Here is a 14,636-nt window from a genome sequence, read left to right as displayed (position 1 = left end):
TAGGAAAACTACGCAATTAGAATTTTAATAAACCTCCCCTAAAGGGATGAAAAGGTGTTGACATAATGACATGATTACTGCTGCGTGCTTGCATTGCGTGAACGATAACACCCAAATGGACAATCAGATCAAAATTTGGATTGCCCTTCCAGTGTGTAGCATTTCATACACTACAAAAATGTGAAAGCCCTCACTCACTTACCGATTCACTGACTCATCACTAATTCCCGATAACATAGGTATTCTGCAGGTGGGAAATAGGAAAACTACTGTACATAATTAGAATTTTAATAAACCTCCCCTTAAAGGGCTAAAAAGGGTGTTGACACAATTACGTCATTACCGATGCGTGACTTGCGCAGCGTGAACAATAAAGCTGAAATGGACCATCGGATTAAAATTTGGATTGCACCTACAGTGTGAAGAATTGAATAAACTACAAAAATGGTCCCATTTAGTTTTAGGTTAGGATATTATCATAACAACCACCAGTTAACCAACCCTATTGAATTGTGTATTTTGAATGAACTGAGTTTCCATTTGATCATCTATAAATAAGTACATCTCTTTGATAGGATACCAAATCCCTGTTCTTCACAAATTAATTACATTTCTCTGAGAAGAAACCTTTACACAATGTTGCTCCTCTAAGCTAATAAACACCCTTTTTCCTAATAGCTACAAAACCATAAACAAAAATACATACCATTAAAACATTATTTTAATCTTTATATTTCCATAAGTGACCTTTAATAACTTTCAAATAAGTTGACTGAGATGATCGTAAGCTCTCACTGCCCAAAAATATAAAAATGGGTGTCAAGGGGCACTTGTAGGGTTGCCACGGGTTGGAAGTTATTTATGGTCAATGTGATGGGCAAAACCAATGCCGACAGCTGCCAATCATTAAATACATGGACAAACAGAAGTACAACCCTCTCCACCCAGGGCCGGCTCCAGGAATGTTTGAATTGAGCAGCCGTGCAGGGCGCCACCCTCAATGGGCGCCGCACGCTGGCGCAACCATATTGGAGCCTGGAGCCAGCCTGGTAAACTGCTCTGTGCACGCTATGCGCGTAGTGCGGCGCCGGAATCTGACGTCAGATGCCAGGGCCACACAGTACGTAGGGAGTAGTTCAGCTTTAGTCCGCCCGTAGCCCACAGCACTCTCCCTCCCTCGTCGCTGGCACTGGTACTGTGGGGGCATATCTGGCACTGTGGGGGCATTTATGTATCTGGCACTGTGGGAGCATTTATGTATCTGGCACTGTGGGGGCATTTGTGTATCTGGCACTGTGGGGGCATTTATGTATCTGGCACTGTGGGGGCATATATGTACCTGGCACTGTGGGGGCATATATGTACCTGCCACTGTGGGGGCATTTATGTATCTGGCACTGTAGGGGCATTTATGTATCTGGCACTGTAGGGGCATTCATGTATGTGGCACTGTGGGGGCATATATGTATCTGGCACTGTGGGGGCATATATGTACCTGACACTGTGAGGGCATTTATGGATCTGGCACTGTGGGGGCATTTATGGATCTGGCACTGTGGGGGCATTTATGTATCTGGCACTGTGAGGGCATGTATGTATCTGGCACTGTGGTGGCATATATGTACCTTGTACTGTGGGGGCTGTCAAAGTCAGAAAAATATCACGCTGCACATTGCCATATATGTACCTCATGCGTGTGCCCGCTGCACGTGCATGAGCCCTCCCGTGCGTGCGTATACTCGCAGTCGCGTGCACTCGCAGGCGCATGGTATGCGCATTTACGGTAGAGTTTGTGTGCGTCTAGCGGGCGACTCGATCGTTACATATTTTAGTCATATAATGTATTTTGTAGATTATGGTCCCTTTGATAGAATCTGAAAGTTTAGTCAATGTAGTATGTTCAGAGACAGAGAGATCCCTCTTTGTTTGATACGAAGGGTCAGACAGGGGTGACACAGTGGTGTTTAGTATCCATCGGAAGAGCATTAAATTAGCAATATTCCGGTGATGGTTAGAAACGGATTAATCGCTCGTGCGTATAGTTATGGCCATAAGAAGTTTATGGACATTTGCTATATTTGCAGTTTATTACCCATGCAGCGGGAAACCTGAGTTTCCCTCCCACTTGAGCAGTTTGAAATAGTCACAGCTCACCTGTATGAAACAACCTATGACCTTTTGTTATAATGCGGAGACGGATTCCTGTGTCCAATGAACAATAAGAATGTAGGGACCATTGTACTGTACTGTGTGTACGTGTATATAAAGACAAGCCGACCTGGGCCAGCTCTCTACTCAACGGTTCTCATCACTGATAATCGGGAGCTGGATATCCAGAAAGGCGCATGCGATTGTTTCCCCTTGTGCGTAAGTTCTCTGCAACCATATTTATCTCCTATTTTGTTGTAAGCCATTTTTCTCTCTCTTTCCCCTTAAATGTAATTGTGCCGCTATTGCATTTTAACGTGTAGTAATTCGGTTAGGTATTTTATGTTAGTTTGGTAGTGTATAAGTTGTAATGTGTATTCTTTTGCAATTGAACGTTCATTCTCTCCCTTAAAAGGTGTTAGACCCTTAGACCGGTATTTGAGTGTTTATTATATTGCTAAGTGTCCTCAGAGCGTCACATACGCTCATACAGCTTTTAAACTAACAAGGTTACACTGTGTTGCATTTACACCCTAACACTGAACAAAGGTTTACAGTATAAGTACATTATTTATGGTATAGTTATAAAGGTTTAACTCTGTGAGCGTCAGCGCCGCTTGTGATCTCCTCGTGGTCTCGAGCGTCCGCTACGCTGATAGCGTATCGTTACGTTAGTCGGCAGCCTATAGCGTGCTTGCCTCTACGCATTAAGCCGTGAGCGAACGTGCCGCTCGTGCGTCTCGTCCACGGCTAAGCGTCCGCTACGCTAAGTGCGTACCCTTACGGTACTACATACTCCAATAGCGTACTGAGTCTCTTAACCTTTTAGCGTGTTTAATATAGGATATATATATTAGGCTTTATCAATTGGGGACTCGCCCGCTCTTCACATATCTGCACTAGGTAATTTCAGCAGACATTATCGGTCAGCAAAGGGCGGGAGGTAATATTCCTCGTAGTGCTGACCAGATAAGCGTCTGCTTCGCTTAGTAAGGAGTGCTGAAGGAATCCGGAACCGGAAGGTAGGAACAGTACGTTATTGTCTTTTAAAACCTGTTTAGTTTCTGTTTTGCGAACGTACGCATAAGCACACACACCTGTATTTCTTGTTTAGTATTATTTGTCCGTACCTCATTCTCCTGATTGCCACACACTAGTGATAACGTGCTGAGACATTTGTTGTTATTAATAGTTAAAAGATAAAAAGTAATATTTAAGGGAATAATTGTAAAAGGCACGCACAGAGTCTCGCCTAGAAATACAAGGGAGATTTGGGTGGTGTTCAGTGAATGATTACTGTTAAAGATCATTCACATTGATAAACGTGTAGTGTGTTACTGTGGACGTACTTGGTCTGCGTACACGTGTCCTTACAAGGGCAGGGCGTACGCAACGCAAGGGTCGACGCACGGAGTGTATATTACGCAACGGAGCGTACGGATACGCCCACATAATACAAACCACACGATAGTATTGTTTTAATAGGCGATAAGGAAGTAACGCGAAAATAACACAAATCTATCTCAAATCCAAAAGTTTAAAGTTAAAAGGAAAAAAAAAAGACTTTCTCTGTTGCAATTCTTCTGGGTTAGACTATTACTGAATGAAAGGAATTCTGTACAGAAATAAGAGTGTTCGAATGTAAGAGTGTGTATATATAAGATTTCTCTTTTATTACGGAAGTGGGAACCATAGGCCAGTAGAAAGAGGTACACCAGCGAGAGTGATAGCGCGGGGTGGCTTGGGAGGCGTCCCTTGTTAGTCTCGACATATTAATGAGCAGTAGAGTCTGCTGTACATAACAGATGAGGAGGTCAAGGACCTGGAGGTTCAGGTATAGCAGACTAGAAGTAGAGAGCACAACCGAAGAGGGTTTGTGCGAGACCCATATAGGCCAACAAAGCTCATTGCTGAAGGAATTCGCAGCCAAAATTTTCGATTCCACTGATCGTTCCGCACATAAGATTAGTTGCTTGTGTGCAGATACGATTGTACCGCATGTGATTGTGTGCATTAGCGTGTCTTGAATCATAAGAACGCTACTTGCACATTGTTAACGTGATTTGTGTAATTTTTTTTATTTTAAGGGAAGTAGCCTGATCACTCAGGGACATTCCAACAACCGATACTTGCTGGGGACTGGAAGGTCCAACACGCCCCAGTAAATAAAGGTTCATAGGGGCCCTAGGTTGGGTACAGCAGCTCTGAGTCAGTGATTGCAGTACTGGCCAACGTGGGCGGGAGTTAAGTGGGCGGACTTCGAAGCAAAACCCCCACCGCAGCCTTACCCCGAGCATCTTGGTTTTTGTAAGGGTTGCCGAAGACCCTGATTTGAAGTCAGAGGTAGTGAAAGCAGCACCTGCAAAGATGGGGGCCAGTTGTTCAGGTAAGGGGCGATCAACCGAGGTTCAGGTTGATTTGGTAAACCGACCAATCAGGTCGGCAAGGTATATCATGTGTGAGAAATATGGTCATCACACAGAGATGTTGTGCAATGAATGGGAAAGGATGACTGTGCATGACGGGGAGAAGTTTCCCCGGGTAGGTACTTTTAACCCAGAAGTATTACAGAATTTAAGGAGAAGAGTTTGCCTGATTAAATCTTCAAAAAGGTGTATTAGACATTATGACTATTTAAAATTGTGGCAACAGGAAAGTGAAATGCAAAGAAATTTAACTTACATATCTGACTCTCATCTTGGGAGGAGAGACATGGCAATGGAGAGGATTATGGCTGCAGAGAATGGCACGATGGTGTACGATAAAAATGCACTTAGTAACTGTATTAAGACTGAAAGTAACAATTGTAATAAATGTAACAAGAATAATCGTAATACTGTTAAATGTACAACTATTAACCCATGCAAGTTGCACCCCATGTTAAACTTCCCTCAGGATCACCAGCAAGAAAGTGGGCCCAGCACGATGTCGGCACCTTTTCCAGCAGCCATCACACAAGACATCCAAGGTGGACGCGACCAATTTGGTAAAGGCAGTAATCAAACCCCCTAACGGAGGGTCAGGTGAGGTCGTGTCCACAGGTACGTACGGTGTTATATATCACGCACAAACAAATGTACCTCATATTGTAGAACCAACGCAAGATGATGTAATTGAATTTAGTCCTGTCAGGGTGATCACAGTCCCCAATGGGAAGACTGACGCTCAGGGAATCATTCCCGCCAGGGACAGTGCAATGCGCCGTCCCTGGTCCCGGATGGAATTGAGAGCAATTACGTCTGAATTCCCTGATCCCAGGAGAGATCTAGTTGCATGTCAGAGATTTATTAAAGAACTAGGAAACTCCACAGAACCCACCAACAAAGATTGGCGGACAGTGCTGAGGGCATGTTTGCCCTCCAGTGTTGACCCTGCGAAATTTATTGCTGATTGTAAATTAAACACAGAGGTACCTCGTACGGAGGAACACAATCAGGAATGTATTAAGCAGATCAACCAGCAGTTAGGAGTATATTTCCCAGCCATTGCCAAGTGGAACAAAATCCTCTCCATAAGACAAGGAGAAAGGGAAAGTACTTCTGACTACTTCAATCGAGCACTGCAAGTAATGGCTAGAGACACGGGGATCACAGACATCAAAACAAATGCACAGCATAAAGAAGTAGCGGTTAAGTTATTAATGAATGGTTTAAAGGAGGTGTTGAGAACAAGGGTACAGACCACCAACCCAAACTGGAGAAATATCTCGGTGGCTACATTAAGAGAGGCCGCTATTGATCATGATCGGAACATCACCAGACACAGGGAGTCACAGAGTAATAAGCTGATGGCCGTAAGTATACAGGCTCTAACCAAAAGGCCACTCCAGCATAAGCCCCAAACCCCTGCGAGAAATTCAAATGTGGTAGTCTGTTACAATTGTCATAAAGAGGGACACTCTGCAAGAGATTGTAGATCAAGAAATATACAAAAGTCATATCAACTCCCTAGACAAGAGCACGAGCAGAATTATGACACACGAAAGTATAATCAGGTATCACACATGTCAAAGTTTGGTCCACACATATAATTTATGATTAGGAAAGCTGATCATTAACCTTGAAAAAGCCTGAGGTAACAGTTAATAAATTGGGAGGTCATTCCTTGAAGACACAGGAATGACCGGGTTAAAAAAAATTGTAATGTATCTGTGAAATGTTTCTTTTTCCCCATCTCTGACGTTCACCACAACAGCTCCAACATCACCTGACTACCTGACCTTTTCAGAAGTCTACCAAACCCCAGTATGACCTACCAGCATCGATGTATCCTGGCCAGATACAAAGGGTGGAGTATGGAAATACTGGTGGGAGAGACTATGCAGAGATACCATTGGACATGTAGATGTGACAGCCTGATGGTGAACGGAAGATCTGAAAATGTGTTTTTTTTTCTCTCCTGAAAAAAATGTTTGAAAAAAACGTTTTTTCCTGTTGTTTATTGTTGATTTATGTGACGCATATATATGAACGATTCTCTCTCTGTTGTTGTTTTTTTTTTTTTCTCTCTCTCTCTTCTTTCTCATGGTCTCATAACGTTACAGATGGTATGTCACATATTAGTTGGATAAATGGTAATGCAAGATTTATTCTCCTTACAGAAAGAGCATTGAGCTAGAAGGAATATTGTATCACCGGAGTGTTCGTTTAGAAGACTGAGAGACAGCATCTTTGAGATGACAGCAGAACAAGAAGAACAACAAGACTAGAGAACTAATTATCGTAACAAGTTTCTCTCCCCCTCAAACTGTTTTTCTGTACCCCCATTACAAATTTCTCCTTTTCTCCTCCTGTAAGATGGACTTGCCCCAAGAGACTGTGATATGGATTTTCCTGTTGACCATGATGTTGACCATAGCAGTCTGTTTCGGTGAGAGTACCAGTGAGGTCGAGAAAGGATCCAGAAAGGTTCTGATGACAGAGATGGAGGCGTAGATTTCCAAGAACAACATAATCACCAAGCAAAGGCGAGTATCAGAAAACGATCTGGTAGCATTGACCATAGAAGGAATTGTGAAGGATTGTTAGCTGAAGAAAATTGCATCTGTAGGCATTGTGATAACTTAGTTGAGGATGGGTGCATCAAGAAATGTCAGTCCAGTTTTAACATTAACATGGACCGGCATCCATTGGGTGACTATCACTCATTAGTGGGTAAGGTGTTAAACCAAACAGACTGTTGGGTATGCTCTCAAGTACCTCAAGGTCACAGCAAGTCAGGACTAGTACCATTTCCTTTAACGATAGGGGAGGTACTAGAGTTAAGTGGTGGGAGACCGGTGGACAAGAGGTTTAATATCTCTAGTCCTCCTAGTTTGAAGCTCCACCAATATCATGTGGATAGGTCCTTAGTGTGTTTTAACATTTCCAATCCCCGAAAGCCGGGAAATTGGGAAGTGTCATGGAATAACAAAACATGACCTTTTCATATAGAGCCGATAGAATGCCTACAGATACAGAGCTCATACGCCACATAGCCGATAGTGGAAAATATTTCCGATATAGGTATACCCTAGGAAGTAGGATCATGAGAGTTGGAGAAGTATCACCAGGATACTGTACACATATCATACAACCGGATACGTGTACTAGACAGATGGGAGAATTAGGGTTAGGAGAGTCCACATGGAAAATGTGTAACATGGTAATGACATATTCAGTCCCATATGTTCTCCCCGATTATGCATATTTCATAAGCGGGAGAAAGGCGTATGAGCGGCTTGCCCCAAACTCAGAGGGATTATGTTATATTGGAAAAGTACTGCCTGAGGTAATGACTGTACCCCACACTAAAATGAAAGATATTTACCGCAGTGCCCAAGCTCCTTATACTCACACTCATTACGAGCACACCGTTAAACGGCACCTGATAGAAAGAACAGAGCATCCGGCCTCTGACCTGATCCATGAATCCACCGGGATTCAATTCCTAATCGCGTTAGATATCACTCGTACCGCTAGAGGAGTGATAAATTATAAATATATATCTGCGCTTGCAAATTTATTAGACAATATCACCGAAATGTATGACGACACCTTCAGGTACACTGGGAAAGAGTTACAAGCCTACAAAACAGAACTGGTTCAGCATAGGATGATTCTCAATTACCTCACAGCTGTGACAGGCGGGTATTGTGTTACCCTAGCGACTCAGTATGGAATAAAGTGCTGCACGTATATTACAAACAGCACTGACGACCCAGCCGAGGTCATAGACCAAAAGATGGATGACATTTTGCAATTAAAATGGGAGTTCCGAAGGAAACACAATCTCACCCTTGCCGCTGTGGGTAATGAGCTGACCGGTTGGGTGTCATGGTTGAACCCACGAAATTGGTTCTCTGGTTTAGGAGAATGGGCCCAAGGTATTATCATGGATGAAGGGAAATTTCTTTTGTGTATTCTGGGTGTCATCATATTGGTCGGTCTGATATTTAGATGCGCTCGGGTTTTAACAAAGTGTAAACGTAATGCCCGAGTGATGAGTTTAAGAAGTGAAGATACTGCAACAACAACGACTAATTTGATTTACGACCCAACCATTGAGACAATGTTGTGATGAAAATGTGATTCCACGGTCCGTTTCTTTCACCCGTTTCTCCTTTGTTTTCCTCCAAGGTACAAAGACATCCGCTTGGAAGAAGAATTTGACAACCTTTTACACAGACCATTGAAGGACAATGCCATAGACCCCCAATATCCCTAGCGATTTAAAAATTTTACGATAGCCCAACACTTTTGTAAGTCTATGGACATTGAGAAAGCTTTTTGCTCGCATTTTGGAAAAGCCCAAAGAGACTACAGTCAACATGTACATCAAGACAAGACACCAGACAAGACTTCAATCAACAAATGTATATTAAACTCACATAGTTTATGACTGCATTTACCATAATTGCTTCTTATCTTCATCTCTACAACCTTCAGGTAATGACACACATAGTCGATAGGGAATACAGGCACAGATATCAGCACTCACATATCCCCCCATTCATGTATCATCAACTAAAATGTGCTCCCCCATTTTGTTGCAACCAAAAACCGAAAAGAGCTCGGTAAAGTTTGACAGCCCATCCACAGACCCGTACCACGGGATAAGAAGGAATTCAAATGTATACTTCGCAATACCTCGAAGCTTGATTTAAAACACGTTCGGCACGATGATACATGACCCCTCAAATATGGACTCATACATACATGCTTCTGCTATCTCACTAGGTCATACCGGTTTCCCACCTTCTTCTCTTCTCCCTTACCCAATCATAGAAATGTATTATACATGACATATATTTTTCTCTTTTTGAACTGTTTTAGGAAGTGGCAGTTATTTGGTGACTGCCAAAGGGTGGACTGTCAAAGTCAGAAAAATATCACGCTGCACATTGCCATATATGCACCTCATGCGTGTGCCCGCTGCACGTGCATGAGCCCTCCCGTGCGTGCGTATACTCGCGGTCGCGTGCACTCGCACGGTATGCGCATTTACGGTAGAGTTTGTGTGCGTCTAGCGGGCGACTCGATCGTTACATATTTTAGTCATATAATGTATTTTGTAGATTATGGTCCCTTTGATAGAATCTGAAAGTTTAGTCAATGTAGTATGTTCAGAGACAGAGAGATCCCTCTTTGTTTGATACGAAGGGTCAGACAGGGGTGACACAGTGGTGTTTAGTATCCATCGGAAGAGTATTAAATTAGCAATATTCCGGTGATGGTTAGAAACGGATTAATCGCTCGTGCGTATAGTTATGGCCATAAGAAGTTTATGGACATTTGCTATATTTGCAGTTTATTACCCATGCGGCGGGAAACCTGAGTTTCCCTCCCACTTGAGCAGTTTGAAATAGTCACAGCCCACCTGTATGAACCAACCTATGACCTTTTGTTATAATGCGGAGACGGATTCCTGTGTCCAATGAACAATAAGAATGTAGGGACCATTGTACTGTACTGTGTGTACGTGTATATAAAGACAAGCCGACCTGGGCCAGCTCTCTACTCTTCTCAACGGTTCTCATCACTGATAATCGGGAGCTGGATATCCAGAAAGGCGCATGCGATTGTTTCCCCTTGTGCGTAAGTTCTCTGCAACCATATTTATCTCCTATTTTGTTGTAAGCCATTTTTCTCTCTCTTTCCCCGTAAATGTAATTGTGCCGCTATTGTATTTTAACGTGTAGTAATTCGGTTAGGTATTTTATGTTAGTTTGGTAGTGTATAAGTTGTAATGTGTATTCTTTTGCAATTGAACGTTCATTCTCTCCCTTAAAAGGTGTTAGACCCTTAGACCGGTATTTGAGTGTTTATTATATTGCTAAGTGTTCTCAGAGCGTCACATACGCTCATACAGCTTTTAAACTAACAAGGTTACACTGTGTTGCATTTACACCCTAACACTGAACAAAGGTTTACAGTATAAGTACATTATTTATGGTATAGTTATAAAGGTTTAACTCTGTGAGAGTCAGCGCCGCTTGTGATCTCCTCGTGGTCTCGAGCGTCCGCTACGCTGATAGCGTATCGTTACGTTAGTCGGCAGCCTATAGCGTGCTTGCCTCTACGCTTTAAGCCGTGAGCGAACGTGCCGCTCGTGCGTCTCGTCCACGGCTAAGCGTCCGCTACGCTAAGTGCGTACCCTTACGGTACCACATACTCCAATAGCGTACTGAGTCTCTTAACCTTTTAGCGTGTTTAATATAGGATATATATATTAGGCTTTATCAGGGCATATATGTATCTGGCACTGTGGGGGTATTTATTTATTTGGCACTGTGTTTTTTTATATATCTGGCACTGTGGGGGCATATACGTATCTAGCACTGGGGCCATATAAGTATCTGGCACTGTGGGGACATGTGTATCTGACACTGCTGGGAGGCATATCATGTGTATCTGACACTGCTGGGAGGCATGTCATGTGTATCTGGCACTGCTGGGGGGCATATTATGTGTATCTGGCACTGCTGGGGGGCATACCATGTGTAGCTGGCACTGCTGGGGGGCATACCATGTGTAGCTGGCACTGCTGGGGGGCATATCATGTCTAGCTGGCACTGCTGGGGGGCATATCATGTCTAGCTGGCACTGCTGGGGGCATATAATGTGTAGCTGGCACTGCTGGGGGGCATATCATGTCTAGCTGGCACTGTTGGGGGGCATACCATGTGTATCTGGCACTGCTGGGGGGCATATCATGTGTAGCTGGTACTGTTTGGGGGCATATCATGTGTAGCTGGCACTGCTGGGGGGCATATCAAGTGTAGCTGGCACTGCTGGGGGGCATATCATGTCTAGCTGGCACTGCTGGGGGCATATAATGTGTAGCTGGCACTGCTGGGGGGCATATCATGTCTAGCTGGCACTGTTGGGGGGCATATCATGTGTATCTGGCACTGCTGGGGGGCATATCATGTCTATCTGGCACTGCTGGGGGCATATCATGTGTATCTGGCACTGCTGGGAGGCATATCATGTGTATCTGGCACTGCTGGGGGACATATCATGTGTAGCTGGCACTGCATGGGGGGCATATCATGTATATCTGGCACTGCTGGGGGCATGTCATGTCTATCTGGCACTGCACTACTGTAGACATTATGTGTATCTGGCACTATACTGAAGACATTATGTGTATCTGGCACTATACTGGAGACATGTGTATCTGGCACTATACTGTAGACATTATGTGTATCTGGCACTATACTGTAGACATTATGTGTATCTGGCACTATACTGTAGACATTATGTGTATCTGGCACTATACTGGAGACATTATGTGTATCTGGCACTATACTGGAGACATTATGTGTCTCTGGCACTATACTGGAGACATGTGTATCTGGCACTATACTGTAGACATTATGTGTATCTGGCACTATACTGGAGACATTATGTGTATCTGGCACTATACTGGAGACATTATGTGTATCTGGCACTGCACTACTGTAGACATTATGTGTATCTGGCACTATACTGGAGACATGTGTATCTGGCACTATACTGTAGACATTATGTGTATCTGGCACTATACTGGAGACATTATGTGTATCTGGCACTATACTGGAGACATTATGTGTATCTGGCATTATACTGGAGACATTATGTGTATCTGACACTATACTGGAGACATTGTGTGTAAGGAACACTACTGTGGCTGTTATGTGTAAGGCTGCTAATTGTGTGCGTAGAGGGGGGGTGAAAATGTATAGTTTGATAATATGAAGTTGCGAGGCTACACCCACTTTTCCAGGAGGGAGCGCGCATGGGGAGGGAGGGGGGTCACTTTGACATTTTCTCGCTCAGGGTGCTAGTAGGACTGGAGCAGGCCCTGTCTCCACCGCCACATAACTGAAGATGAAGATGAAAAAAAGTGTTGATACTATAGGGCGCTGTGATTCAAGAAATTTTGGGAACCATAATAAATAAACTCCTATGTTTAGGATAAAGTTGCAAGCTACCTTGCACATCATACAAAATGATTCACTAATATGATATTTACCCTGAGATTAGTAATGGCATAAATATGCCTAAAACCAACGAGAGAAATAGAAGTATACTTGGTGAATAATGGGAATTTTACCAGCTAAAATGTGTTTTTACCTGATAAATGAATCTCCTCTCTTGATGATCCATGGACAAGATTAGCAAGTGCAATGGAAACAGAACCATAAAGCACTCTGACATCTCCTGCAGAGGATAAAAGTGGCGGTTACCTCAGAGACACGAGACATACTGCTTCATGTTACACCTCAGCAATGTGTCTCTACCTACTGTACGTATGTCAAAAAGCATGAAGAAACAGGGATCACTAAAAAAGTATTTATCTATCTATACATATATATATATATATATATATATATATATATATATATACATAAATATTCAGTATATAGATCTAAATATTATCTATGTTTCTAGTACTTTTATTTCTTCTTTTCTACAGATGATAAATAACAGAGGACTATAGAATGTGAGGCCAATTCAGAATTGCATACAAGCCGGCCATAACAACTGCACTGTGTGAATGGAAAAACTTCACACACTCTAAACTCTGAAATGCCCATGGGTGCTACTAAGCTATGAAGCATTTACTTGTGCAATGTGAGAACTCGCAAGATCTGCTCACAAGGTAGGCTTGCATGTAACTCTGGGGGTAATTCAGATTTAATCGTAGCAGCAAATTTGTTAGCAGATGGGCAAAACCATGGGGTCATTCCGAGTTGATCGCTAGCAGCCGCTGTTCGCAGCGCAGCGAGCGGGCTAAAAATCGGCATTTCTGCGCATGCGTATGGCCCGCAATGCGTATGCGCGCCGTACGGGTACAAAATCCATTGTGGTTGTGCACAGGTACTAGCGAAGTTTTCAGTCGCACTGACGGCCGCAAGAAGATTGACAGGAAGGGGGCATTTTTGGGTGTCAACTGGCCATTTTCAGGGAGTGTTTGCAAAAACGCAGGTGTGTCTGAAAAAACGCAAGCGTGGCTAGGCGTTCGCTGGGCGGGTGTATGACGTCAAATCCGGACACGGATAGGCTTAAGTGATCGCAAGTGCTGAGTAGGTTCAGAGCTGCTCAGAAACTGCACAAACTGTTTTTGCAGAGCTCGGCTGCACATGCATTCGCACTTCTGCTAAGCTAAAATACACTCCCCAGTGGGCGGCGGCATAGCGTTTACACGGCTGCTAAAACTAGCTAGCGAGCGATCCACTTGGAATGACCCCCCATGTGCACTGCAGGTGGGGCAGATATAACATTCGTAGAGAGAGTTAGATTTTGGTGGGTTATATTGTTTCTGTGCAGGGTAAATACTGGCTGCTTTATTTTTACACTGCAATTTAGATTTCCGTTTGAACACACCCCACCCAAATCTAAGGGTGTGTACACACGGTGAGATCCCTGCTATATTCGACTTTGACTATGCGATTTCCCTTGAACTCCCCCAGAGCCCAGATAGCACAGATTGTACAGATTTTGACTATCTGTGCTTGAGATTTTGTCTATGTACGATTTTGGCTAAGTGCCAATTTTGACTATACTTTGTACTAGATTGTACACTAGATAGTCAAGATTGACTTGCCTGCACAGTCTATCTAGCCTTACGATACAGACCCCACGGGAGCGCGCATCGGGATCGAATCTGTATCGCAAGCTGCCTAGCACCATGAGATATGCACTAACTTTTCATAAGATTTTGACTATATAGTCAAAATCTTACAGATTTATCTCACCGTGTGTACACACCTTAACTCTCTCTGCACATGTTATATCTGCCCCACCTACAGTGCACATGGTTTTGCCCATCTGCTAACAACTTTGCTGCTACTATCAGGTCTGAATTAGGCCCTCTGCTTGGCCCTGTAGCTCTATGGCTTTAGGCAGAAGGAGGAGAAAATAATAATATAACCACTTTGGTTGTAAAGGTAACCCATCCTGGAAAACTATACTGGCAATACTGCACTTGTATTTAGAGATTATACTGGATAGTGAGAAAGG

General features: G+C 43.4%; 1 protein-coding gene across 2 annotated transcripts in view; it reads right to left on the bottom strand.

The window, feature by feature from the left end:
• LOC134966428 (probable pleckstrin homology domain-containing family N member 1) overlaps nt 1–14,636 on the bottom strand; it is a 101,240-nt gene that overhangs the window by 26,426 nt on the left and 60,178 nt on the right. Inside the window, exon 5 of one of the 2 annotated variants that reach the window (XM_063943165.1) lies at nt 12,747–12,833. The exons of the other annotated variant lie outside the window; for it this stretch is intronic. Coding sequence (XP_063799235.1) covers nt 12,747–12,833 — 87 coding nt within the window. The remainder of the gene's footprint in view (nt 1–12,746; nt 12,834–14,636) is intronic. 2 annotated transcript variants of the gene reach the window in all.

This window comes from Pseudophryne corroboree, chromosome 10, assembly GCF_028390025.1.
Source record: "Pseudophryne corroboree isolate aPseCor3 chromosome 10, aPseCor3.hap2, whole genome shotgun sequence".
NCBI classification, from domain to species: domain Eukaryota; kingdom Metazoa; phylum Chordata; class Amphibia; order Anura; family Myobatrachidae; genus Pseudophryne; species Pseudophryne corroboree.
The sequence above is the reverse complement of the archived record's forward strand: the minus strand, read 5'-3'. Positions and strand labels throughout refer to the sequence as shown.